The sequence below is a fragment of the Zeugodacus cucurbitae genome, chromosome X (assembly GCF_028554725.1).
Source record: "Zeugodacus cucurbitae isolate PBARC_wt_2022May chromosome X, idZeuCucr1.2, whole genome shotgun sequence".
Lineage (NCBI taxonomy): Eukaryota > Metazoa > Arthropoda > Insecta > Diptera > Tephritidae > Zeugodacus > Zeugodacus cucurbitae.
In genome coordinates, this window is record NC_071672.1 from 32,031,015 (window position 1) to 32,056,964 (window position 25,950).

Below are 25,950 nucleotides of genomic sequence, written 5' to 3' on the forward strand. Positions count from 1 at the left end.
TACTATTTATCTAGTCTAGTAAACAAAGGCATAAATACAAAAAAATAACAACAACAACATATTAAGGAATAATATATTTTTTTAATGAAAATGAAAAAGACAATAAGACATGCATGCTACAGTCTGGCAGTTAGTTAACTAAGCCGTCAACGATCGTAAGCAGTGTATGTGCCTGCCTAGCTGTTGTGTGTTGTGTGTTACGCCGATTTATTATGTAGTTCATCAGTCGCTCGGTATTTGTAACGGTTTAAACAGTAAGGTGTCCGTACGCATTTCTAGACCAATAAAATTTCGACCATTAACCGCAATTGCACACAAATTAATAAAGACACGAAGATAGATGCCAAAATGTGCATCGGTTATGTGTAACGCATGCGAGCATTCATTGTGGATTCAAATAACTACATATAAAGTGATAAATGTGTAAAATAGTTAACGCGATAAAATAAAAAAACAAATCACAAAATTACATGCAATAAATCGCATTTTACAACAACATATGTATAGAGTTTTGCAGCGACCTGGGGAAAAGCTCATGTAAATGCAGTGTTCTACGTATGTATGTAGTATGTGCACGTATTTCGAAAATGCTTAGCTCATTTGAGATATGCAAACATTTATAAAGTCATACCCCGCCCAACAGGATAATCTAATATGGCGCACACTACTATACTCGCTACGCAGTGCCGGATTAAGCCAGTAGTCAGTAGTGGGGCTTGTAGCTAACACTATCAAGTGGCGCTTGGTTTGCAATAGGCTCTCATAAGACTAAACTGTTACAAATAAACTTTTCTGGATTTACTATGGGCAAATGTACGGATAACACTTTCAATATCGATAAAACTTTAAGCAAATCATACCCTATCAGCCATGTTCTCCATGTTCTGGAAATCTCGCGATTTCAATTTGGATCCGAAATTACAATTCGTATGATTTGGTTTAAGGTTTTCTGCAATTCGTTCGATTTTATTTGATTTCGAATTTAAAATCGAAACAGCTGATTTCTTAGTGACAGTTCGACAAAACATATAAAAAGTACTCTTTGATTCAAAAATTAAACAATTTTTATTAAAGGAACAATGATTTTATGACCGTTTTTGTGTTGAAGGAACGTGAACAATATTATCAAGGTAGAAACAAAAGGCGACATTTGAGAGATTCCACGTAAGTTTTGCTAAAACCTTTCTACTTATAGACATTAGATGGTTTCTTTTCGCTTCAGGTTTGTTTCCAGCTAAAGCGCATTTTTAGAAATTTCCAAGTTAGAGAAACGCCCATACCTAATTTCATAAAATTGGCAGCAAATCATACGTTTTTCGCTGAAGATTCATATCTTCATATAGTTGGAAAGAATACCGATATTGCTCTGGGTAGAAGCACAGTATCTAAAATTTTAACCGAAATGATTAATGTGTTAGAAAATATTTTGTGTCCGAAGTGGATTAATCTTCAAATATCAGAAGTGTATACCAGAAAAGCAAAACTTCAGTTTGTCAAATCATTTGGAATACCCGGAGAGATAGAATGTATAGATCGCACTCAAGTAGCTACTCTAAAACTATTTTTTTAACAGAAAAGGTTTTTTAGCATAAATGCGATGATTGAAAATTCTTATAGTGTTTGTAAACTTCTAATTTTACTGCCATTGATTTACAGATTTATGATTCTGCAACTCGCCCCGACGCAAACCATGATGATTTTATATTCAGTATGAGTAGTGCAAAACAATATTATCTCTCGAAGTATGAAGCTGGTAATCGAAGGTCTTGGCTACTGGGATATTCTGGTTTCGGTATAGAACCATTCTTACTTACCCCATATAGAAACATCATAACATAACATAGATTCAACCAGCAATTCGCAAAGACACGTAACATCATTGAGCGTTATAGGAGTTTTAAAAAGTTGTTGTCGTTGTTTAAATACTACTTTGCCATACGCCCCACTAAAAGTAACAAAGTTAATCAATGTATGTTGTACACTACATAACATACATATGTAGATTTTATCAAACATATGGCATTGTACAGGAAATGGGGTAGGGGTAATGCAGTCCAAAATTTAAGAGAATCCATTGCAAGATATTTGCTTGTTATAAAATGCAAAAATTTAAATAAAATAATAGATATTTCATGTAATTGAAGCGTATATATTTCGATAACTCAATATCAAGCATTCTCATTCCATTCCATTCTGATATGATGTCTTCTATTTTTTTCTAAACTTTGTGCTTTTAGACGATTTTGTTCTGCCAACAATTCATTATGTTTTTCAACGGCCCCACAAAGCTGCGGAATATCGTCGGTTTAAAGAAAAACGTTCACATGCATACATACATATGTAGATATTTTGTTTATTTTTATTGTATTTTATTAAATACTTAAGTTTTAATATATGTTTCTTAAAGAAACGTTGATTAGTATTTAAAATCGCTATCGTTTATCTTGCCGAATATGAAATGGAAAAATTGTAACGATTCCGATTTGCAGAACAGGGCGACAACATGCCTGTATATTCATCAAAGTCATTGATTATGGCGTTCTTGGCCCATACGTTTTAACGTTGAAAAACAGTCATCGCCAATAACAGCCATGTAACTGTTTCCAGCAGTTCAGCGAACTGCACTAGTTCGTCATCTAGGCTGTTCTCCAAATCATCTTCATAAGCACTGACCTTACTTGAGCCGTTTTCCAAAATATCTACTGTTTTAAGAGATTTTAGCTGTCGAAATACTCAAAAAAAAAACAGTACTTGTATGATACGCGTATAGTTAAATAGACAATAGGTTATCAATAATGACAATAAACTAGTGAATTTCAAAACGTTGTCAGGTGTAGTAGAGCCGGTGAAATTATCATACTTTGTATTCCGCTTACTTCGCATTGAAGTTTGTTGCTGATTCATAGCAGTTAAAATCATTGACTTCTGTCTCAATATCTGAAAATGCGTATCGCATCGCTTCGACGTAATCATGTAACGATTCGTAAAGAACGTATTCTCTTAAGGTCTTGATCAGTTGACTGCAGTGAAGCAATAGTCGCTTGCAAGCGACGTTCTATAATTCCAGAACCATGTAATTGTCATTATTCTCGAAAAAAATGTAAAGAGGTTTTCAACGATATCGAATAAAAGTAATTTGTACAGCACTCTTTATTGCGTGGATTCGTGCTTGTAGGATGTTGTATTTCCCTGTATGTTGTCCACGATATTTGATATCAATGCCACGCTCATTTATGAACTTTAGGAAACTTTGAGCGAGTTGTTCAGCAATATGACCCATATCCATATCCAAGAACTTAACAAATCTTTCCACTGGTCCAGTTGCTAGAACAAAGCGCACTGCTAGAGTTAATTGGTCTACATGAGATATAAGTGGAGTAGAATCCAATGAAACTATGTAGTGTTTGTATATCTTAATTTCGCAAATAATTTGATACAATCAGTTGAATAAATTCCTCAGAAGTTGTTTTTGATAAATATAACCTTTTTTCTTTTCCTTTATAAGCATGGCTTAGAGCGCCAAATTGGGCTATTAAATCTAATAAGCCAAATTAATTCCCATTGTGATTGTGGCAAAGCAAGACCTCGTTCTGCTAAAAACTTGATAACTGCAGTGTTTTGTTTCCGAACATGTGCTACTCTTGCTAGGTGACTAATCCGGCACTGTTGCTACTGATTCGAAAGCGATAGCTGTATACTTGATGCAGTTGCATTTTGTAAACCTTTTTGTCATTAAACCACCTCCCCTAGTCAGGTTCTAACGATCAAATATCGAACATATTAATAAGAACTGCTTTAATAAGTTTGTATTTAAATGTTGACTGCGACTTTGAGAAAAGAATAATAATTACCCCACAATTCATTTTATACTCATTGTAATGATTTCGAAGTAACTGTAACTGAATGTGGTATGGTGTGCCAGAACTTAACAGGTCAAGGACTGAAAGTTTGTGTAGTCTCATATATGTATGTCCTAGGTTAGGTTAGTGATTGACCTTTGAAGCGCCTAGGCCTTTGGGAGACACATTGTAACACCACCTGGACGGAAATCACCTCACTGAACCACCCTGTGGTCTTTATAAAACTAAATAAATCAAAGAGTTCGCCACATCATCGATGAAACCGCGTCCAATAGTTGCGATTATCTTTCTTTTAGAGAGCCTTATATGTTCTACTGTCTTCTCCTCTTCTACTTCTTGGCAGCTTCTGCAGTAATCATTGTATGGTATCACCAATCCACAGGCATGTCTGCCAATCAAACAATGTCCCGTTAGAACACCTACCAGAGTTCTTATATCGTTCTTTTGAATTTCAAGGAAGGAAGGCGTCAGTCCTAAACTAATCACACAGAAAACACAACTTAATACAAATAAATTAATACATTTTAGTTAGTATACACAAAACACCAGGAAGAAAGAATTTATCAATATTGATAATACGACATTGTGTGCTGAAAAATATCAGAAATAACCAAAACCTAACAGCGTCGTACAATGATCACAAGGTTAACGTCAAGCCTAAGCAAATATATCTGCTCTAAAGTTATTACACGAAGTCGACTACAAATGTATTACATTGTGCTATTTGTATTGTCGACATTTTTAGATGCGACGTATTCGAATGGTAAGTAAAACCGTTATATTATATACTTATAATAGTTTGACCCGGCAACGCGTTGCAGTGGCAAGGTTTACGTCAAATTACATTATACTTAAATTATTTTCATAACTTAATACACATAATCCTCAGCGTCATGAGAGGGTTGGTATTTCAGATAGATGCCCAATCTGACTATTGCCACGGCCACAAAATGGCGTTACCCGAACTTTCTTAACATGCCTTGATTTCGGTACTAAAGAGCAACAAAAGTTGCTAAGAGAGTATTATAGTTTTGTTCACATAACGGTTGTTTGAAACACCTAAAACTTAAAGAGTTAGATATAGAGTCATATATACCAAAGTGATTAGGGTGACGAGTAGATTTGAAATCCGGATGTCTGTCCGTCCGTCCGTCTGTCCAAGCAGTAACTTCAGTTAAAATTAAGATATCTTGACGATCTTAAAATTAAGATATCTTGTGGCCTGACTTGGCACAAATATTCCTTGGCCACGGTGCCAAGAGGGTTGCTTTCGAAAATGGGCGAAATCGGTCCCTTGCCACGACCACAAAATGGCGAAAACACATAAAGTGTCATAACTAAGCTATAAATAAAGTTATAAAAGTAAAATTTGGTACAAAGGATCACACTAAGAAGGGGCATATTTGGATGTAATTTTTTTGGGGAAGGGGCGGGCCACCCCACAAGTAGGTTTTTCGTATATATCTCGCAAACTAATAAAGCTAAACAAGCTAAGCTTTCTGCAATCGTTTCCCTCACGTACCCAATCATACACGACATAAATAGTCGACATAAATACTCACCAACGAATAACATCAGAAATCCTAAATTTTGCAGAAGAAATAGCAAAAGGAAGCTGTACTCAGATTTTGTTTATAAAATGGAAAATTGGCCTGGCGTCGAAAATGAAGATAGTGTAATAAAACTTTACACAACTATTGTACGTGATCAGTGCATCACATCAGTATCAGTATCAGATCATAACTTATGAAAAAAATTTAGCAATCGGACTAAAATTTTCGATGCCCGGATATCGAATATGAAGAATTCAGTGCCTTCGAGTAATTTTTCACCGAAAATATCTGTAAATTTCTCTAATATATTTTTGTAATTCAGAGGGAATCTTTTTCTTCTAATAGTGTGTCTCTGTACCAAAAATGGTTAAAATTGGTTCATAACTTCCCCTAGCTCGTATACGAGGGCTGCTATATATATTTCTGGCCTAATAATGAAAATAGGAATATTTATCAAACAAAATGGTTTTATTGTTTTTCAAAATATTCTCCATCAAGATTTATACACTTTTGCATGCGCTCAAACCAATTTTCGAAGCACTTTTTTGATCCTTTTTTGGGCGATTGTCAAATTGTGCGGGATCCAACGAGAACAAACCTTTTTTACGGCCAGGTGTTCATGCAATATCGAATGTATGCTGGTGGGAGAAATGCATAGGCATGCCTCTATCTGAAGGTATGTTACATGACGATCTTGCATTATCAGTTCACGTACGGCATCGATGTTTTCTGGCACAACGGCTGTTTTTGGACGACCTTCACGGAATTCATCTTTGAGCGAGCATCGGCCACGATTGAATTCGTTGTACCAGTTTTTCACAGTGCTTTAGGATGGTGCTTCATAACCTCAGCCCTCATACTATATATGATGATTTTCGTTATTCTATTGGACTTTATGCCGAATATATGGGTCAAATTGTGTTATATTAGAAAAACTATAAATTGCCAGAGTATAAAATGTTGCACCCGAACTTAACCTTTCCTTACTTGGTTTTGCTTAAAACTGTGTTTTTCAAACTTTCTTCTATCGTATCTCAAAAACGGCTTGACTTAAAATTTTTTGTGTGCACTCAACACACGTAACCGCATGAAACACTCTGTTATCTATCTATTCAAAACTTACAAATTTTTAATAGCAAAAAAAAAACGCAAAATTCGTTGATAAGTTAATCAGCTGGAATTGTGCGGGCCAATTTTTCGATGCGGTGTTCAGAACGCTGTAATTATTTATACAGTCGAGATATATGTTATCAAATGATAATAAGCTTACAGCTCTAACTATTTACTGATCGTAGAAAAAATATTCTAAAAAATCACTAAAAAACAGACCGTCACATGGGATGACCCCCTTAAGTCACTAAACAAAACCCTAGAAACCCACAACTATTTACAAACTTTCAAATAAGTCCTAATGAAGTTAACGGAACTGAACTTTCCACAAATACTGCATATATAATGTGGTATGTGGTTTTAATCTCCTATACCGAACATGGGGACCTCTGTGCTTGTGGCCAATTTTTTGCCGAAAATATTGGTAGATCTCTCTGATATTCTAAAGAAATTCTGTGGAGATGTTTACCTTATAATAGTGTGACTCTGTACTAAATATGGGTTAAATAGACAATAGCCTCTATATATCTCTCCGACCTTCATGTACTATATATTTATGCCAAATAATGGACTTTATGCAGAATAAATGCGTCAATGTTTGTCTTATCTTAATACAATTAAATAAACAAATTACGAATGTTTAAAATGTTCGGTTACATCCAAACTTTGCCCGCCCTTTCTTGTTATATATTTATACAATGGTGGTCACAGAATAAAGGACAGGATACAATTTAAAGAAGTAAGCGTTTCAGTTTAACGTTACATTTTCGCGTAGAGACCCGCTGTAAGTTGCAACGGAAAACTATAACTGTGCACTGAAATTTGGCGTTCGGTTAAGCGACAAAGCACTTTTACTGAAATTCTATGTTTTGTCGAATGAGTTTCATTTTGGGTGTACTGCTGATTGGTCACATAATTAATATATAATAATTAAGTACACAAAGTTTTGTTGTTGAATATTTAGTATTTGAACCGGAAATATTTCCGTAAATTATGTAAATAGTTAGGGTGTTACTTAAATCTTCAAATAAAATGTCCTCTAGAACTGCGGAAACTTGTTATAGCGATGGAACTTTTACGCTCAAATTCAATTGTTACTAAGTTTTGATTTGTTATTGGAGTGCGGGGAGTACTTACAGTAAAATAAGAAAGGCACGACCAAGTTATACCACTTCAGAAGACGATCGCTCAATTTGCAGAGTTAGCAAGGCCAAATATCGACTCAACTGACCAATGAAGTATCAACACGAACATTAAGATGCCGTTTTCATAGATTAGAAAGAAAACGGCACGTTTCAAAAAAAAAGAGTATTCAATTCACAAAGGAGCATATCAAAAAATCCTTAGAAATTATAGAAACAAATACTGTGGGGCGATGAATCCAAGTTTAACTGCATTGAATTAGAGAAAAAAATAAGGAAATGTACCCCCGATGCACTTTAAAATCGATACGAGTAAGGTTGAGGAAATTTCATAGTTTAAAAGAACAAATGCCTGAACCCTACATTTTTATGCACGATAACTACCAAAACACACTGAGAGTTAAAACTTAGTTTTCCTCCGAAAACATTACGGTTTTGAATATGCATGTCCAGAATGAGGACATTTACCCAATTAAAATGTTAGCCGAAAGATACTAACATGAAATAATAAGTTGTTAAATAATATTTAGTTTTTAAAATATTGACAAAAACTTGAAGTGTCCTTAATTAGTTGACCAAGTCAAAAAAGCCATAAATGACTAATTTTATGTCGTACGATGTTATGTAAGCATTGTTTTCGTTAATTTTTCAACCAATCTGTAGCTTAATAGATAATAAATAAACAAACGTACTTAAAACAAGTAAGGAAGGGCTAAGTTCGGGTGTAACCGAACATTTTATACTCTCGCAATTTATTTATTTACGATTATATTACATATATATTGTATATAGTCCACCGAAAGCTGGAAACCATAATATTAGGTTAGAAGCACCGAGGTCCTCATGTTCGATATATGGGGCCTTGAAAACCTGTGGTCCGATTTCGGCGATTTTTAGAATGGGGCTGCCACACTATAAACGTAGTATTTGTGCAAATTCTGCACCGATATCTTCACTAGTACTTACTTTATATATTGTAAAGTAAACGATTCAGATTGTCTTCAAAGTTCTGGTATATAGGAAGTAGGCATGGTTGTGAAGCAATTTGGCCTATTTTCACAACATATCATTGGGATGTAAGAAAACTATTACAAACCAAGTTTCATTGAAATCGGTCGAGTAGTTCCTGAGATATGGTTTTTGACCCATAAGTGGGCGACGCCACGCCCATTATCCATTTTGTAAAAAAATTTGAGTGCAGCTTTTACCTGCCATTTCTTATGTGAAATTTAGTGTTTCTGACGTTTTTCGTTAGTGAGTTAACCCACTTTTAGTAATTTTCAACCTAACTTTTGTATGCGAGGTGGGCGTGGTTACGATCCGATTTCTTTCGTTTTTGGACTGTATTAGGAAGTGGCTAAAAAAACGACTGCAGAAAGTTTGGTTTATATAGCTCTATTGGTTTGCGAGATATGTATAAAAAACTTAGTAGGCGGCGGGGCCACGCCCACTTCTCCAAAAAAATTACATCGAAATATGCCCCTTCATAGTGCGATCCTTCATACCAAATTTTATTTCCATAGCTTTATTTATGGCTTAGTTATGGCACTTTATGTGTTTTCGGTTTTCGCCATTTTGTGGGCGTGGCAGTGGTCCGATTTTGCTCATTTTCGAAAGCAACCTATGCAAGCAATCCTATGGTGCCAAGAAATAAGTGTGCCAAGTTTCATCAAGATATCTTATTTTTACCCAAGTTACAGCTTGCACAGACGGACGGACGGACGGACGGACGGACAGACAGACTTTCGGATTTGAACTCCACTCTTCACCCTGATCACTTTGGTATATATAACCGTATATCTAACTAGTTTAGTTTTGGGTGTTACAAACAACCGTTATGTGAACAAAACTATAATACTCTCTTTTGCAACATTTGTTGCGAGAGTATAAAAATATATACCGCCTTTTCACTAGAAAATAGTATAACACTGCATTCTAGTTCAAAGTTATAAGTCCGATCAGTCTTTAAGACCACTTCTGTTTTGTGGACTTTTCTTAATGTTTTTATATTTGGACTGCTTTAAAATTGTTTTAAACGTCGCAAATAATTATTTATTTTAAATATCTAGGGAAAAATATTGATGGAATTAAGAAAACGAAACAGTTCAAGCCGGAAAGGCAGCGGAGTGAACGTTAAAACTTTATTCAAAATACTTACCGGTTAGACTTAGGATTTAAAATTAGATCGGTCTTATAATTTTGCAACAGAGTGATTACCTCTATAATACCGAATATGATCACCTTCGTCGGAAGAAAACTTCAAAACTTTTATCCTTTATCAGTTGCCGCATTTGTGGATCTTCAAATATTCCCCCTTTAACTTTAGTCTCGCTGAGTTTGGAGAATTTCTCTTTCAGTTATACAAATTCACTGCCATCTCTAGGCAGGTTTATCAGGGTCGTAAGAACACACGCCCACCTCTCCAAACAATATGCCATTCGAATATGCCTCTCATTTCATTTCAATAGCTTCTGATTACCACCATTTATAGTTAAAAATGACCAATATTTACAGGCACAACTTCCCATATAACACAAGCTTTAATTCAAGCTGTTTCGTTATCTTACTATATACTTATAAATTAATTGACAGCTAGATTTTTTTGTGCTTGTTTATACGTAGCCTATTTTAATTTTTTACTATATATACTTTTGTCTTTTTTTTACATTTTCGAACATTAAATGTATTTTATATTAATGCTGTAATTGAAAAATCTTAAAAAACTAAACCTTGTCCAATAAAAACGCCTGGCAAAGTTGATTTTGTGTGCCTGTTTTCATTTTGCAAAGCATTACTTGACAAAATTTATATGAATATGCCAGCAACTGTTTCATATTCTAGATGAGATCGCCAGCCATATTAGAAAATGCTGCGTAAGCGGTATTCAATACGCCGCTAATCAGAACAACTGCCTGCACTACGATTACGAAGTGAGCGCGATACCGCCTTTGTGGCGTGGACTTTGCCATTCGACGTATGGTGTTTGTTGTTCACGGAAATTGGAGGAGCAATATTGTTATGCTGGTCGCTTAGCTGCCTTGCAGGGTACGCGTTGCGATGATCAATACAATACTACCGCATACGCAGATTGCTGTCGCACCTGTCAGGTGGGCTTAGCTGTAAAGGCCAGTAGTAACGATTGCAACAATGTGCTTTTCTCTTATTTTGCGAAAATCGAATCATATCACATTTGCTGTGATGGCAGTAAAACGAATTACAACTATCCCGGCGCTATAATAGTGGATGACAACAACGGTGATTATGTGAGCAAGGAGGTAAACGATAAATTGGGCACTAAAGCAAGTAGTTATTTGCATGAATCTGATGAGAAAGCGGATGCGAATGTTGAAGACGAGTTAATTGCAAATACTAATGATGGCACAATTGTGCTTCCCGAAGATGACGGTAAGTAAATATACAAAAATTCTTAATAATGCAAAGTAATAACTCTTCGAATGATTTAGACGATATATGCGGTAAAGTGAAGAATCTGTGCGCACACATATGTGAGAATACGAAGGAGGCGTATCGTTGCAAATGCAATGCCGGCTACAAGTTGGATGACAATAATGTAACTTGCTCGCCTGTAAGCAATGGTAAATATTTCTATGGAACAAATTATAATTAAACGAACTAAATCAAAGTCAATGTCGAATCGGATTAGTAGTTTTGTTTTAACCATCGCTCGTGTTCGGGAATGTGATTAAAATGAATATATAAAATAAATATCGGTCGGTGATTCGATATTTGTTTTTGGTAGCGAATTCGCTCGGTTAAATCAAAGAGAGCCGCTCGATTAAATCAAAGAGTTTGCTGTTTTCGTGAGAGACGTTTATCAGAGGCCAAGGAATAGTCGAAACAGTGTAGTTCACTCAGTGAAGAAGGCGAAGACTTTCCTATGCTATCTAGAAAGCTGATGGTTACGTTTATCTGAAATTCAAAAGTGAACACCTGAAACAATGATCAATCTATCATCACAGTGTATCTAAATCTACGCTCTCTCCCTACGGCCAAATTGGTCGAATTATGCTAGAAAGAGCTGCACAATCCACTGCATTCTCTGGCTTTAATACCGTGCGAATTCCTTTTGTTTTTAAATTTGAACAAAGTCACTCGAAATTTGAAACATTTTTGGCGCCACGTAGGCGCCTTTACAAAAAAATAAGAATTTTTAGTAGGGCTAGATAAGTTTTAGTATCGTGGTAAAATTCTATGTTGAGTAATACTTCGCAATTTTTCCTGAATTTACGGTGTACTTTCCCAAATTAATTATTTATTCATATTTTTTACTGCCGTACGCCGCGGTTATAGCCGCGGCCAATTCGTTTTTCCTTCTCGCTATTTGGCGTCAATTTGCGATACAAAGTGCAGCCAGCCCCTTTGCAGCTGGTCTTTCCAATGTAGTTGAGATCTTTCTCTGCTTCCACCAGCGGGTACTGCATCGAACACTTTCAAAGCTGGAGTGTTTTCGTCATTCAGACAACATGACCCAGCCAGCAAAGACGCTGTCTGGTTATTCGCTGAACTATGTCAAAATCGTTGGATAGCTCATACAGCTCACCGATCCATTCTCTGCGGTATTTGCCGTTGCCAATGTTCAAAAGACTGGCAATAGATTGAAGAAGTCTCACGATAGTGAATAACCCTGTCTGAAAATTTATTTTGTATCGAAAGGCTCGGAGAGGTCCTCCCAGTTCCTGACGGAGATTTTGGTGTTGCTCAACGTCAGTTTACACAGCTGTATTAGTTTTGCGGGGATACCAAGTTCAGACATAGCGTCTTAGAGGATTTTACGCAGTACGCTCCATAGAACCTTATATGCGATTTTTAGGAGCTTATCCCACGGTAATTTGCGCAGACTGGGGGTCTCAGTTCCAATCGGCGGCACCTTATCTGTTCTTCGCCGCCGTATTTAAATAGGACGGCCGGTAGTCCATCGGCTCAGCCGCGTTTTTGTTCTTCAAGCGGAAAATTGCTATTCGAATCTCTTCAAAGTCGGGCAATGGAACATGGGTTCCATCGTAATCGATTGGGGAATCGGGTTCGCCATCTCCCGGTGTTGCACTTTCACTGCCATTCAGTAGGTGGGAGAAGTGTTGCCTCGATAAACCCAATATTCTCTGGACATCAGTTACCAGATTGGTCCTCCTCGGTCCCTACATGAGATGTCACCGGTCTTGAAACCTTCTGTGAATCGCCTCATCGCCATTTTCAACTCTCGATATCTAACTCCCCCGCACATGCCGTTCCACAGTTCCCTTATATCGAGATGCTGATGAATGCTCGCAGAGAGCAGGAGTGCAAGGTCGAGTGGAAAACTGCTCTGCTATATATTGCGAAAGTAACTTTTCGACGTCGAACCTTCCTCGTGCTTGTTGTCGGGCGTTGTTTGCTGCACAGAGGCGGGTGCGTATTTCGTTGCTTAAATATTTTGTCTTCGGAACGAACGAAAAGTTTAGGGATGATGAGTTAAACAATATTTGATTTAATTTAAACAAACATATTATTTTTTACTAAATTCGCAGGTACAGATAAAATACACGAAGATGAAGTATTTGATGCTGATGTGGATGCGGATGCTAACGACGATGGTAATGCAGATAATGACCTTAAAACCGATGAAAATTATGAAATTGATGATAACCAGCCAGAAAACACTAATAAAGTGAATGCAAAACGTTGTGGTAGCGGTTATGAATATAGCTACGTAAAAGGCAAATGCATTGATATTGATGAATGTGCTAATAAATTGCACAATTGTAAAAGCAGTCAATATTGTCATAACACTATGGGCGGGTTCCATTGTTTGAGCGTGAGCTCCAAGAAATGCGACCCAACTAAGGAGAAATGTAAGAATGCCTGTAGTGCTGGTTTTGAATACAAAAATGATGGTTGTGTCGACGTCGACGAATGTTTGGTAGATGAATATGCATGTGATAGCAGTCAGATTTGCATCAATGATATAGGCGGATACCGATGTGACTGCAAAATAGGTTTTAATCTAGATGCTACTACGAACGCATGTGTGGGTGAGTACAACAATGTGATATGATAATAATGATATTATGATTTTAAAGTGAAGCAAACGTCGTGTTATTTTTTTTCATAGTAGTATCTATGTGAATTTCTTCTTGCCAAATATATCTCAGCCTCTGCGATAACCTCCTGAATGTGGCAATATTTCTTGAAAAATTTCTTGAGATAACTGAGGCATAAATCCGAAGTAATTTGAAGCGCCGTTTATCGAAATTTGTTGCTTAAACGTTCCAAGAATGTTATAGGCTTTGCAAGATAATAGAGGAAGAAGAGCAAGATAAACACGGCAATCCAATATACAGAGGTAGTCAAAATTATTTACACATCGGACGTTTTTTTACAAGTTTGACACAAAAAGCTTTCGCTTGTTGTTGTTGTTGTCGCAGGGTAACAAAATGCTATGTTGTTGTAAACCTTGATCTATTCCCGAGAGAATGAAGTCGGTTTTATTAGAATAGCTAGAAATATAGCGGAGAAATAAGCAAATAAACTGAATACTCGGAGTAGTCAAAAGTATTTACACACATTTTTTTTGCGTCAAAAGTATTTACACACAACATGTACTCTATTATCCTGTTCTTATTTAATGATAACTATAACATTTTAATGTTCAGTATAAATTCCTATTCTAAGGCGATAAATTCATAATGGGTTACATTACCATTGGCATTAATACCAGCCTGCTTTATGGTCCGAATTGATTCAACGCAATTGTGCGTTAAGTTAACAATTAATTTAGACCAAATGTCGGAAATTTCGGCGATTTCGGTTATTATATCAATTGTCCTCTGATATTTAACGAAAGACCAATCATTTTGACTAAAGTTTTGGTCAGAGCTGTATGGAGGTCAACTTGATTTGCTTCATTTAAAACTTTTGAAGGTAAAGATCCTTCATGAAATGGAGCATTGTCCTGTTGTAAAATGTAGTCAATAGTTGGAAAAGGCCGACGGACCACTACAAAGGCATAGTCATGTGAATTCTGATATATCCGGATGATTTCTTCTTCTTCTTGACTGGCGTAGACACCGCTTACGCGGTTATAGCCGAGTCCAAAACAGCGCGCACGCATCTCTCCTTCTGGCAGTTTGGCGCAAATTGGTTATTCCAAGCGAAGCCAGGTCCCTCTCCACCTGGTCCTTCCATCGGAGTGGAGGTCTCCCTCTTCCTCTGCTTCCACCAGCGGGTACTGCATCGAATACTTTCAGAGCTGGAGCACTTTCATCCATTCGAACAACATGTCCTAGCCAGCGTAGCCGCTGTTTTTTTATTCGCTGGACTATGTCTATGTCGTCGAATAACACATACAGCTCATCGTTCCATCGTCTGCGGTATTCGCCGTTGCCAATTCTTAAGGGACCATAAATCTTCCGCAAAACCTTTCTCTCGAAAACTCCTAGTGCCGTCTCATCGGATGTTGACATCGTCCACGCTTCTGCACCGTAAAGTAGGACGGGAATGATGAGAGACTTGTAGAGTTTGGTTTTTGTTCGTCGAGAGAGGACTTTACTTTTCAATTGCCTACTTAGTCCATAGTAGCACCTGTTGGCAAGAGTGATTCTGCGTTGGATTTCCAGGCTGACATTGTTATTGCTGTTAATGCTGGTTCCCAGGTAGACGAAATTATCTACAACTTCAAAGTTATGACTGTCAACAGCGACGTGGGAGCCAAGACGCGAATGCGCAGACTGTTTGTTTGACGACAGGAGATATTTCGTCTTGTCCTCGTTCGCCACCAGACCCATACGTTTCGCTTCCTTATCCAGTCTGGAGAAAGCAGAACTAACGGCGCGGGTGTTGTTTCCAATGATATCGATATCATCGGCGTACGCCAGTAGCTGTACACTCTTATAGAAAATTGTACCTTCTCTGTTTAGCTCTGCAGCTCGTATTATTTTCTCCAGCATCAGGTTAAAGAAATCACACGAGAGTGAGTCACCTTGTCTGAAACCTCGTCTGGTATCGAACGGCTCGGAGAGGTCCTTCCCGATCCTGACGGAGCTTTTGGTGTTGCTCAACGTCAGCTTACAAAGCCGTATTAGTTTTGCGGGGATATCAAATTCAGACATCGCGGCATAAAGGCAGCTCCTTTTCGTGCTGTCGAAAGCAGCTTTAAAGTCGACAAAGAGATGGTGTGTGTCGATCCTATTTTCACGGGTCTTCTCCAAAATTTGGCGCATGGTGAATATCTGGTCCGTTGTTGATTTTCCAGGTCTAAAGCCACACTGATAAGGTCCAATCAGTTTGTTGACGGTGGGCTTTAGTCTTTCACACAATACGCTCGACAGAACCTTATACGCGATGTTGTGGAGGCTTATCCCACGGTAATTGGCGCAAATTGTGGGGTCTCCCTTTTTGTGTATTGGGCTGAGTACACTGAGATTCCAATCGTCAGGCATGCTTTCTTCCGACCATATTCTGCAAAGAAGCTGATGCAAGCACCTTATCAGCTCTTCGCCGCCGTATTTGAATAGCTCGGCCGGTAATCCATCGGCACCCGCCGCCTTATTGTTCTTCAAGCGGGTAATTGCTATTCGAATTTCTTCACGGTCGGGCAATGGAACATCTGCTCCATCGTCGTCGATTGGGGAATCGGGTTCGCCATCTCCTGGTGTTGTACTTTCACTGCCATTCAGCAGGCTGGAGAAGTGTTCCCTCCACAAACTCAGTATACTCTGGTCATCAATAACTAGATCACCTCTGGGGGTCCTACAGGAGTGCGCTCCGGTCTTGAAACCTTCAGTTAGTCGCCGGATCTTTTCGTAAAATTTTCGAGCATTACCCCTGTCGGCCAGCTTGTCAAGCTCTTCATACTCACACATTTCGGACTCCTTCTTTTTTTGTCTGCAAATGCGTGTCGCTTCCCTCTTCAGTTCTCGGTATCTTTCCCATCCCGCTCGTGTTGCGGTCGATCGCAACATTGCGAGGTAGGCAGTCTGTTTTCTCTCCACTGCGAGACGACAATCCTCATCATACCAGCTGTTTTTTTGACTTTTCCGAAAACCAATGGTTTCGGTTGCAGCTGTACGTAAGGAGTTTGATATGCCGTCCCACAGCTCCCTTATACCGAGATGCTGATGAGTGCTCTCAGAGAGCAGGAGTGCAAGTCGAGTAGAAAATCGTTCGGCTGTCGGTTGTGATTGCAGCTTCTCGATGTCGAACCTTCCTTGTGTTTGTTGACGTGTACGCTTTTCTACACAGAGGCGGGAGCGTATCTTAGCTGCTACAAGATAGTGGTCCGAGTCGATGTTGGGACCACGAAGCGTACGCACATCAAAAACACTGGAGACATGTCGTCCATCTATCACAACATGATCGATCTGGTTGCGAGTGATTCGATCCGGGGACAGCCAAGTAACTTGATGGATTTTCTTATGCTGGAATCTAGTACTACAGACGACCATATTTCGGGCCCCGGCGAAGTCGATCAGCCTCAGACCGTTTGGTGATGTTTCGTCATGGAGGCTGAATTTTCCGACTGTTGTGCCAAAGACACCTTCTTTACCCACCCTAGCGTTGAAATCGCCAAACACGATTTTGACATCGTGGCGGGGGCAGCGCTCATAGGTACGTTCTAGGCGCTCATAGAAGGTATCTTTGATCACTTCGTCCTTCTCTTCCGTCGGGGCGTGGGCGCAAATCAGCGATATGTTGAAGAACCTCGCTTTGTTGCGGATTGTGGCTAGACGTACCGGAGTGAATGCCAGGACTCGACGACGGAGTCTCTCTCCCACCACGAATCCCACACCGAATTTGCGCTCCTTTATATGGCCGCTGTAGTAGATGTCACAAGGACCCACCTTCTTCCGTCCTTGTCCCGTCCATCGCATTTCTTGGATTGCGGTGATGTCAGCCTTTACTCTTACGAGGACATCAACCAGCTGGGCAGAGGCACCTTCCCAATTAAGGGTCCGGACATTCCAGGTGCATGCCCTTATTTCGTAGTCCTTTAAACGTTTGCAGTGGTCGTCATCAAAATTGGGGTCTCTCATCCGAGGCTGTTTTTTCTTTTTCATTGGGGGGTGTTTTTATGTGGTGGGTCCCAAACCCTACGCACAACCGCATAGGCGGGTTTCGCCTTCTCACTTTAGCTCGCCTCCAAACGGATGTCTGTTGGCTACCCAGAGGATACTTGGTCTAAGACCGGAAGTCGTGAGCTGCTTGAGCCACATGTAAAAGAATCGTTCCTGGCCACTCCCAAGTGAATGACAGTCAGAAACTTTCCTCACTTACGTGAACTTCTACATATGACTCCATCCTCCGGATGATTTAGGATCACTAAATTAGTACCAAATCTCCAAAACAGAAGTAAGGAAAATTTCCCCAAAGAATCAAAAAAAATCAAAAATCATCACTCCCGATTCTATTTAGCGTCTAAGCTGCATTATTCTTCTTCTCACGTGGTAAATGCATAAAGCGTTTACTAAAGAAGCCCTGGAACAACAAATCAGCCTTATCTGTCCACGACAGGCTTTAGGATGCATTTTAAGGCAAATGAGAGGCATATCGATTTTTTGGTTTCGGAAATAAAGTTTTTTTGTTTTCGGAAGAGGTCAACTTTATGGACAACGTATGTATTTATGTTCCTCTTATTAAATGTCCTTAGCAGTGTAGCATCATTGACTGTTCATGCAATATGCTGATTCGATGATGCTGCAATATTAAGAGGACTAATTGTGGGATTTTGTATGACAGTTCCTACTAATCTTCTGCATTCTCTTTGAGTTATCACAGGTTTCCGCCCAATTATCTTTAAATTGTCCTTGCAATACTTAGTTTCCTTCTTTTTAATAACATTATAAACAGTATTCCATCAAATTCTATAAATTTTAACTAACTCCGAAGCCTAAACCCGAGTCTTAAATTTAAAACAGTCTCCAATCTAGTTATAATCGATAATTCCTTTGTTTTCGATATTTTATTTACCAATTTTTATATTTTAAGGCTGAGTTAGGTTGTTAAGAATGCAATAGAATCAAATTACTACTTTTGTTCAAATCAAATCCAAGGATAAAGGCTGAATCGCCGTGTGTAAATACTTTTGACGCAAAAAAATGTGTGTAAATACTTTTGACTACTCCGAGTCTTCAGTTCATTTGCTTATTTCTCCGCAATATTTCTAGCTATTCTAGCCAAACCGACTTCATTCTCTCGGGAATAGATCAAGGTTTACAACAACATATCATTTTGTTACCCTGCGACAACAACAACAACAAGCGAAAGCTTTTTGTGTGAAACTTGTAAAAAAACATCCGATGTGTAAATAATTTTGACTACCTCTGTATAGCAGCTGAATATTGTGTAGTTTTACACTTTGTATTAATTGCATGTAGTCGATTACAATGTCTGTCGATTTGTCACCTGAGTAAAATAATGGAGTCATGCTTCACTTAGTGTCTTAGACTCTACTAGTTTCCTGTAATAAAGGACATTCTAGTGTTCTTAACGTACTTACAATCCAAGTATTTTCGTAATCCAGTAGAATAAAATCTTAATTCAGCTCTCAATATTGTATTCCTCTCCAGAGAGGAGTGGGATAGGGACGCGATGGATTAAGAACAACTATACGGACGGATCAGAGGAGGTGTCTTTTCAGCAAAGCTAGCCTTATGACTATCAGAACACTATAGTGTCTTTCAAGTTGAGGCTACTGCTTACAACGAGAAACATATATATATTTACAATGCGTTAAGCTGTCAGTAGAACTAGCTTCCTATTTTATAATACGATAAATCTGCAATGGGTTCCAGGACACAGCGATATTTCAGGTAACTGTGAAGCTGATGAGCTTGCCGATAAAGAGAGAATATATGTGCATGTCAATATCCACTTGTTAACACCTAATCGCGGCGGAGTCGCAGTGGAAGCAATCACTGAACTCTTGTAGGAGTTCTAATGCGACACAGTATGATTGGTAGATATGCCAAAAGATTCTGGATACCATACAATGACTTTTGCAGAAGCTGTCAAGAAATAGAAGAAGAAGAAGTCGTTCGACATCCACTGTACCTACCTACATTCCTTCGGCAAGTGTCACATATCGAAACACTACTTGGAACCAAAACTTTTGTTTATGGTTGATTGAGAACTAAATGCTTGGTGCCCTTATCGTGTTACCCATCTTGATTCGCTCAGTGGTTATCCAAAATTGTGTTTATGTCATTATACATAATATATAAAATTATACTCACCATGACTTAATACTTCCATATATATGTATTCCTCAGATATAAATGAGTGTTCCATTAACAACCACAACTGCCTACCAACGCAACGCTGTGACAACACACACGGTTCCTATGTTTGCGTTAGACTTCAAAGCTGTGGTACCGGTTATACATTAAATGCAGAAACAGGCAACTGCGATGGTAAGCAAAATTAGTAATAGCAAAAATGCAAGAAAATTAAAAATGCGATAAAAGATTTATTGATTAATTTTGAAATTTGAAGTTTGCTAGTGGAGCGGTTGAATAAAGTTAATTTTATATCTCTTAAAGATGATGATGAGTGCGCACTGGGCACAAATAACTGTCCAGCTGATTATGCATGCCATAACACGAAGGGTTCTTTCCGCTGTTACCGTCGCACACCATCGACTGTAGCAACTACAACGACGACGAAAGCAGCTACTGCAACTACAACGCAGTCACCAGTCAGCAATTTATCCAATCCATATTATCGTAATCGCACCTCTTATAATGATCCAGCCAATTATGCTTCGCTTCAAACCCACAGTTATAACTATATACGTGAGGACGTGCCACGTTACAACGGAATTGGTGAAAGTGGAAATAATCAGCTACCACCATGTAGCATAGGCTTTCATCGCAACCATTTAGGTGCTTGTGTAGGTAAGTAATATGTACATACAACATATATGTAGTAAATCGACTCCATTCTCATTTTTGCATGCTACAAATAAATAGATCTTTCGCATATATATGTTGCACAACGTATAGTATAATATCGGGTTTGGTTTCACACACGTTATAATTTCGTGCATTCAGAGAGTTGAGCAGCAAAGACATTGGTTATCTTAATTCTAATCTGATTTTGAAGTTTGTTGACAGCCGTTGCGAAGTCAACAAGTCGTACGGCGTTGTTGGAGGTGCACTTGTGGTGACTGAATTGCCCCACCGTAGAACCAAATACACCTTTTAGACCGACCCGAGAACAATTTTAACCCTAGAATGGTAAACATATTTTTTGCTCTTTAATGGTAATCTTCGCCTGTGAGGCGACTTTTATAAAAAACCCACATTTTACCCTTAACAAAACAAAAATTTATTAAAACAAAAACAAGAACGTATATATTACATGCTTGGTAATAAAAATAAACAAAAAACAATTCACTTTTAAATATCTTTAATATATTATTGGCAACATTTATAGATCAAATATTTTATCAGTATTTTAAAAATAAAAAAATTCTTCGCCTCACAGGCGGTGTTTACCATTCTAGGGTTAAAGTCGTGGGCGGAGTAGCTGATGACACCTATGAAGGTGTTTTCGAGTTCATCGTAGAATAAATTTTGGCATTTGAAAATCGTCTTTTCAGGACTTTCGTTCACTGGAGAAACGTGACGAAACATTTTGCTAACCACAAATCCGCATCCAAATTCGCGCTGCTCTGCATGGTACAGGTTGCCCTCTTCGAGCTTCATTGTTCTTACGTCTCTTCTCCTGGACGGCAGTGATGAAATGAGGAAATGGACTGGTTCCTCATTTCCGAGGCGCTTTTTTGTCTTTCATTGGCTTTATGTTTTTACATGGTGGGTACCCAACTACCACAACATAAATAAAATGTCCATGGGATTGGATAGCGTCGAACACATAACTATTTCACTATCCGGCGGATGCCCAAATAGCTATCCAGTTTTGGAGGCGATGTGAAAACCAGGCTTAAACAATGGCAAAAATCATGCTGATGCTCGACGAAGATTCAATAAAAAAATACAGTTATTTTTTATATTAATTTTCTGTTAGAAGTTTCGAAAATGAACATATTTCTACAGGGGCCATTTTTAATGCCCTTCGTCTGGATGCCTTTTTGGCGTATATATCGGTTAGTGCAGGTTTCAAAACTGTGAAATATTGGTCATCGTCGGAGCTATTAGGAGGAATATCTTTGGTTTTGTTAGGTAAGGCGCCAGGTGTCGCGATGAAATCCACTTGGACAGCTGAAGCTACCAGTCTATTGGTATGCCAAACGACAACTAAATGAGAATCGCAAAGAATACCCTTACAACGGTGAAGCGCTTAGAGCCTATCACAAATTTTATAAGGTGGCTAATGTCTATTCCGGCCAGTTTGCGTGGTTCGCCTAAAGTATGGTTGCCGAGATGTTCCAACTTCAGTCTTGGGAACGCTGGACAGTTTAGTAGGAAATGACTTGTTTTTTCCGCAGTGTCCAGCGAGTACTGCCATTATTGCGGCAATTCGATCATTTTTGAGTACAAGTAGTTCCGCCAACCTCTTACGTTCTACTTTGGGACAAAAAGATCTCGCAGCCGAGCAGGTTTTAGTGGCCAGCGTTTACCAAGCTTGCGAGAGGTCCAATGTTACAGTGCTAGAGCACTGAACCGGTACCCACCTGAGTCTGATAGTTAAATAACGAATATACAGTACCCCGCTTAAGTGCCACTTCTTAACATGCAAGACTTTTGAGACACTTAAGCGGGAAAGGCGCTTAAATGAATCCCGCTTAAGTGCCTCGAGGTTCTTACCAAGCTTTTTCTCAAATACTTCGATCCAATACAACACAAGTTGCTAAGAGAATATTATAGTTTTGTTCACATAACGGTTGTTTTTAAGTGATAAAACTAAACGAGGTATATATAGGGTTATATATATCAAAATGATCAGGATGACGAGACGAGTTTAAATCCGAACGTCTGTCTGTCCGTCCGTACGTGCATATAACTGATGTAGTATGTATGGGATTGACGTGGAAACCGTTTAGACGGTTATAGCGGAATCGATGATAGCTGACTGTTTGATTGATGACAGGAGATATTTCGTCTTGTCCTCATTCACCCATTCGCTTCGCTTCCTTATCCAGGCGGGAAAAAGCAGAACAAACGGCGCGGTTGTTGCTTCCGCTGATATCAATATCATTGACGTACGCCAGCATCAGTACACTCTTAAAGAAAATTATTATCTATTTACCTCTGCAGCTAGTATTATTCTCTCCAGCACCAGGTTAAAGAAGTCACACGATAGTGAGTCACCTTGTCTGAAACCTCATTTGGTATCGAACGCAAACAAGATTTGGCGCATGGTGAATATCTGGTCAGTTGTGGATTTTCAGCTCTAAAGACCCACTAATAAGATCCAATCAGTTCACACAGTACGCTCCATAGAACCTTATATGCGATTTTGGGGAGACTTATCCCACGGCAATTTGCGAAGACTGTGGGGTCTTCCTTTTTGTTGATTGGGTAGAGCACAGTTCCAATTGACGGCACCTTATCAGTTGTTCGCCGCCGTATTTGAATAGCTCGGCCGGTAATCTATCGGTCCCCGCCGCTTTGTTGTTTTTCAACCATTAATTGCTATTCGAATTTCTTCATGGTCGCTTTGTGGGGACATCTGTTCCATCGATATCGATTGGGGAATCGGGTTCGCCATCTCCTGGTGTTGTACTTTCACCGCCATTCAGCTTGTCGGAAAAGTGTTAAGAGAAAAACAACGATGCCGCAAAATATTGTCACTTAAGCGGGAAAGGCGATTAAACGGGGATCACTGTACTTACTTTAGTCTTAAGTTTTATTATTCCGATGGCTATAGCCTTACGAATAAGGCGGATGAAAGCACTTGTTTTCAAAATGCGTGATATGTATAACATTAATCAGGTGTTCTCAACAGATCTAAATGAATGTGATTTGATGAGCCCTTGCAGCACACATCAACGCTGCATTAATACGAATGGTTCGTATCGTTGTCAAAACTTGCTACAATGCACAGCCGGTTATAAATCCACACCAGACGGCACGCAATGTATAGGTAATATTTCGAAGAATTGTGCTAAAAGTAAAAAATTCTTTGCTGTATTATTTATTTTTCTTTATTCAATTTATACGTAGATATTGACGAGTGCGAGACCGGTGAACATCAGTGTGCAGAGAATCAGATTTGTCGCAACCGCAATGGTGGTTATATTTGTTCATGCCCGCCGGGGCATCAACTTACACGTATGCGAAATGGCATAAGCCGTTGCCAAGACATAAACGAATGTGACCAGGGGCATCCGCCCGTTTGTCCTTCGAATGCGCAGTGTCTGAATACCATAGGGTCCTATTACTGTGAATGCAAGTCTGGCTTCCAGAAGAGCAAAGGCAACGAACACATTTGTTTGGATGTGGACGAGTGCCAGGAGATACCGGGCTTATGCCAACAGAAGTGTGTTAACTATTGGGGCGGTTATCGTTGCACTTGTAATCAAGGCTTCGAGTTAAGTGCCGATAACCGTACTTGCAATGATGTAGACGAATGTGAGGTACATAAGGCGTACAAACTCTGCATGGGCTATTGCAATAATGTGCCCGGTTCATATGAGTGTTCATGCCCGCGCGGATATACGCTTGCTATGGACAAAAATACTTGCCGCGATATTGACGAGTGCGCAACTGGCGAGTTTTGTACCGGACGCAACGATATATGCTCGAATATACACGGCAGTTACAAATGTACCACCATACATTGCCAGTACGGTTATGTCAATGATCCCGATCAGAAAAAGTAAATACTAGACAAAATATTATTTGATATAAACCAAAATATAACATTTCATCCATTTGTTACCTTAGTCGTTGTCGGTTAACCAGTAATCTCTGTGAGGGTGACGATTGCTATAGTAAACCATCTGCATACACCTATAATTTCATTACGCTAGTCTCAAAGCTTATGATACCGCCAGAAGGTCGGATTATATTTACACTACGTGGACCGCTTTGGTATGATGATGTCGACTTTGATTTGAAAATCATAAAAATACAGGCAGCGGCTAACATAGAAAAAGCGTCGGATAATCACTTTGAGTAAGTAGTACGAAAGGTAATGTCTTTGGTTTGTAGTAACTTTTGCTTTCAATTTCTTTTGATAATTTATAGTACCATCAAGAGCAAACACGAAGTTCACTTACAACTGAAGCGTTCATTGGAAGGTCCGCAGGATATCGAACTCGAACTCAGTATGACGGTCTTCACAAATGGCATGCCGCGGGGAAAGAGCGTTGCTAAAATATTTATTTTAGTATCACAGTACACCTTTTAAAATTAGCACCAAAGCAATATAGTACTTATGAAATACATGTATATTGCGTATGATTTGCTTCGAAATTATAAAATAAATAATAAACCAAAAATGTTTCAAACATATACATACATACATACATATGTATGTGATAAATTAGCATTAAGTGCAAATAAGATACGTAGGTGTAGTTTCATATGGTTGCAAGGGAAATGTTAAAAACGAAGTTAGTTATTTATATGCAGTAGTTTTTAGATATAAATTATCTTATTAAACTGAATGGTGTGACGACCATTATCCAATGTTAAGATGATGTTGAAAGCAATTCAACACTTATTGAGCTCTTAGTGATTTCGACTTCAAACCACACATATTAACATCCCTGGAAATCTGGATCACTGTATTGCGAAGACTAACCCTCTCGCCTCTGCTCTGTCCGCATTCCTACAAGAGAGATGTGGACAGGACGTAGCTGGTGAGGAAGGGACGCGGTGACCCTTTTCACGGATGGATCTAAGTTCAGAGGGAAAGTTGGAGGACGAGTCTGCTGCAAGGAGCTTGGCATATGGCTTGGCGTTTTTCAGGCGGAGGTGGCTGCCATAAATACAGCAACTGATAGAATACACAGAAGTACATACATATACTCGAATAGTAGAGCGGCAATCCTAGCCATGTGTTCGCTGACTGTTCCCTCAAAGCTAGTCAAGGAGTGCTTAGCCTCTCTATCCATATCTTCCAGCTACTTTAATATGTGACTCGTAAGGAAACCGAAGCAGAAATCTCAGCAGATTGGATACAACCTAGTGCCTCACCATCCTCCTGACACTTCACGTTGAATCAGTGGACGTCGAATGAACAAGTTAGACGTTGGGCAACGACCAGTTACTGTGCGACTGAGAGATCATTCTGGCCTAAATTGGGTCGCAGGAGATAAACTGAGCTATTTGCTCTTAGCAAAGTTCAGCTCGCCGTAATGACAGAGTCCTTACTGTACAC

The 25,950-nt window shown here is 38.8% G+C and overlaps 1 protein-coding gene across 10 annotated transcripts; it reads left to right on the forward strand.

Annotated features, from left to right (window-relative positions):
- The first annotated feature begins 65 nt into the window (after positions 1 to 65).
- Positions 66 to 25,093, forward strand: LOC105219320 (fibrillin-1). 10 transcript variants are annotated; one of them, XM_029044958.2, is made up of 12 exons: positions 591 to 813; positions 1,075 to 1,164; positions 4,389 to 4,623; positions 10,507 to 11,070; positions 11,130 to 11,261; positions 13,191 to 13,694; positions 19,929 to 20,069; positions 20,199 to 20,552; positions 23,569 to 23,706; positions 23,787 to 24,441; positions 24,510 to 24,740; positions 24,813 to 25,093. In XM_029044958.2, the coding sequence occupies exons 3-12, from the start codon at positions 4,494 to 4,496 to the stop codon at positions 24,973 to 24,975; spliced, it is 3,012 nt and encodes a 1,003-aa protein (XP_028900791.1). In that variant the 5' UTR covers positions 591 to 813; positions 1,075 to 1,164; positions 4,389 to 4,493; the 3' UTR covers positions 24,976 to 25,093. The 10 variants fall into 10 exon arrangements, with proteins under 10 accessions (XP_011193669.1, XP_011193667.1, XP_054091556.1 ...); XM_011195367.3 differs by lacking the exons at positions 591 to 813; positions 1,075 to 1,164 and adding an exon at positions 66 to 537; XM_011195365.3 differs by lacking the exons at positions 591 to 813; positions 1,075 to 1,164 and adding an exon at positions 79 to 566.
- The last annotated feature ends 857 nt before the right edge of the window (positions 25,094 to 25,950 follow it).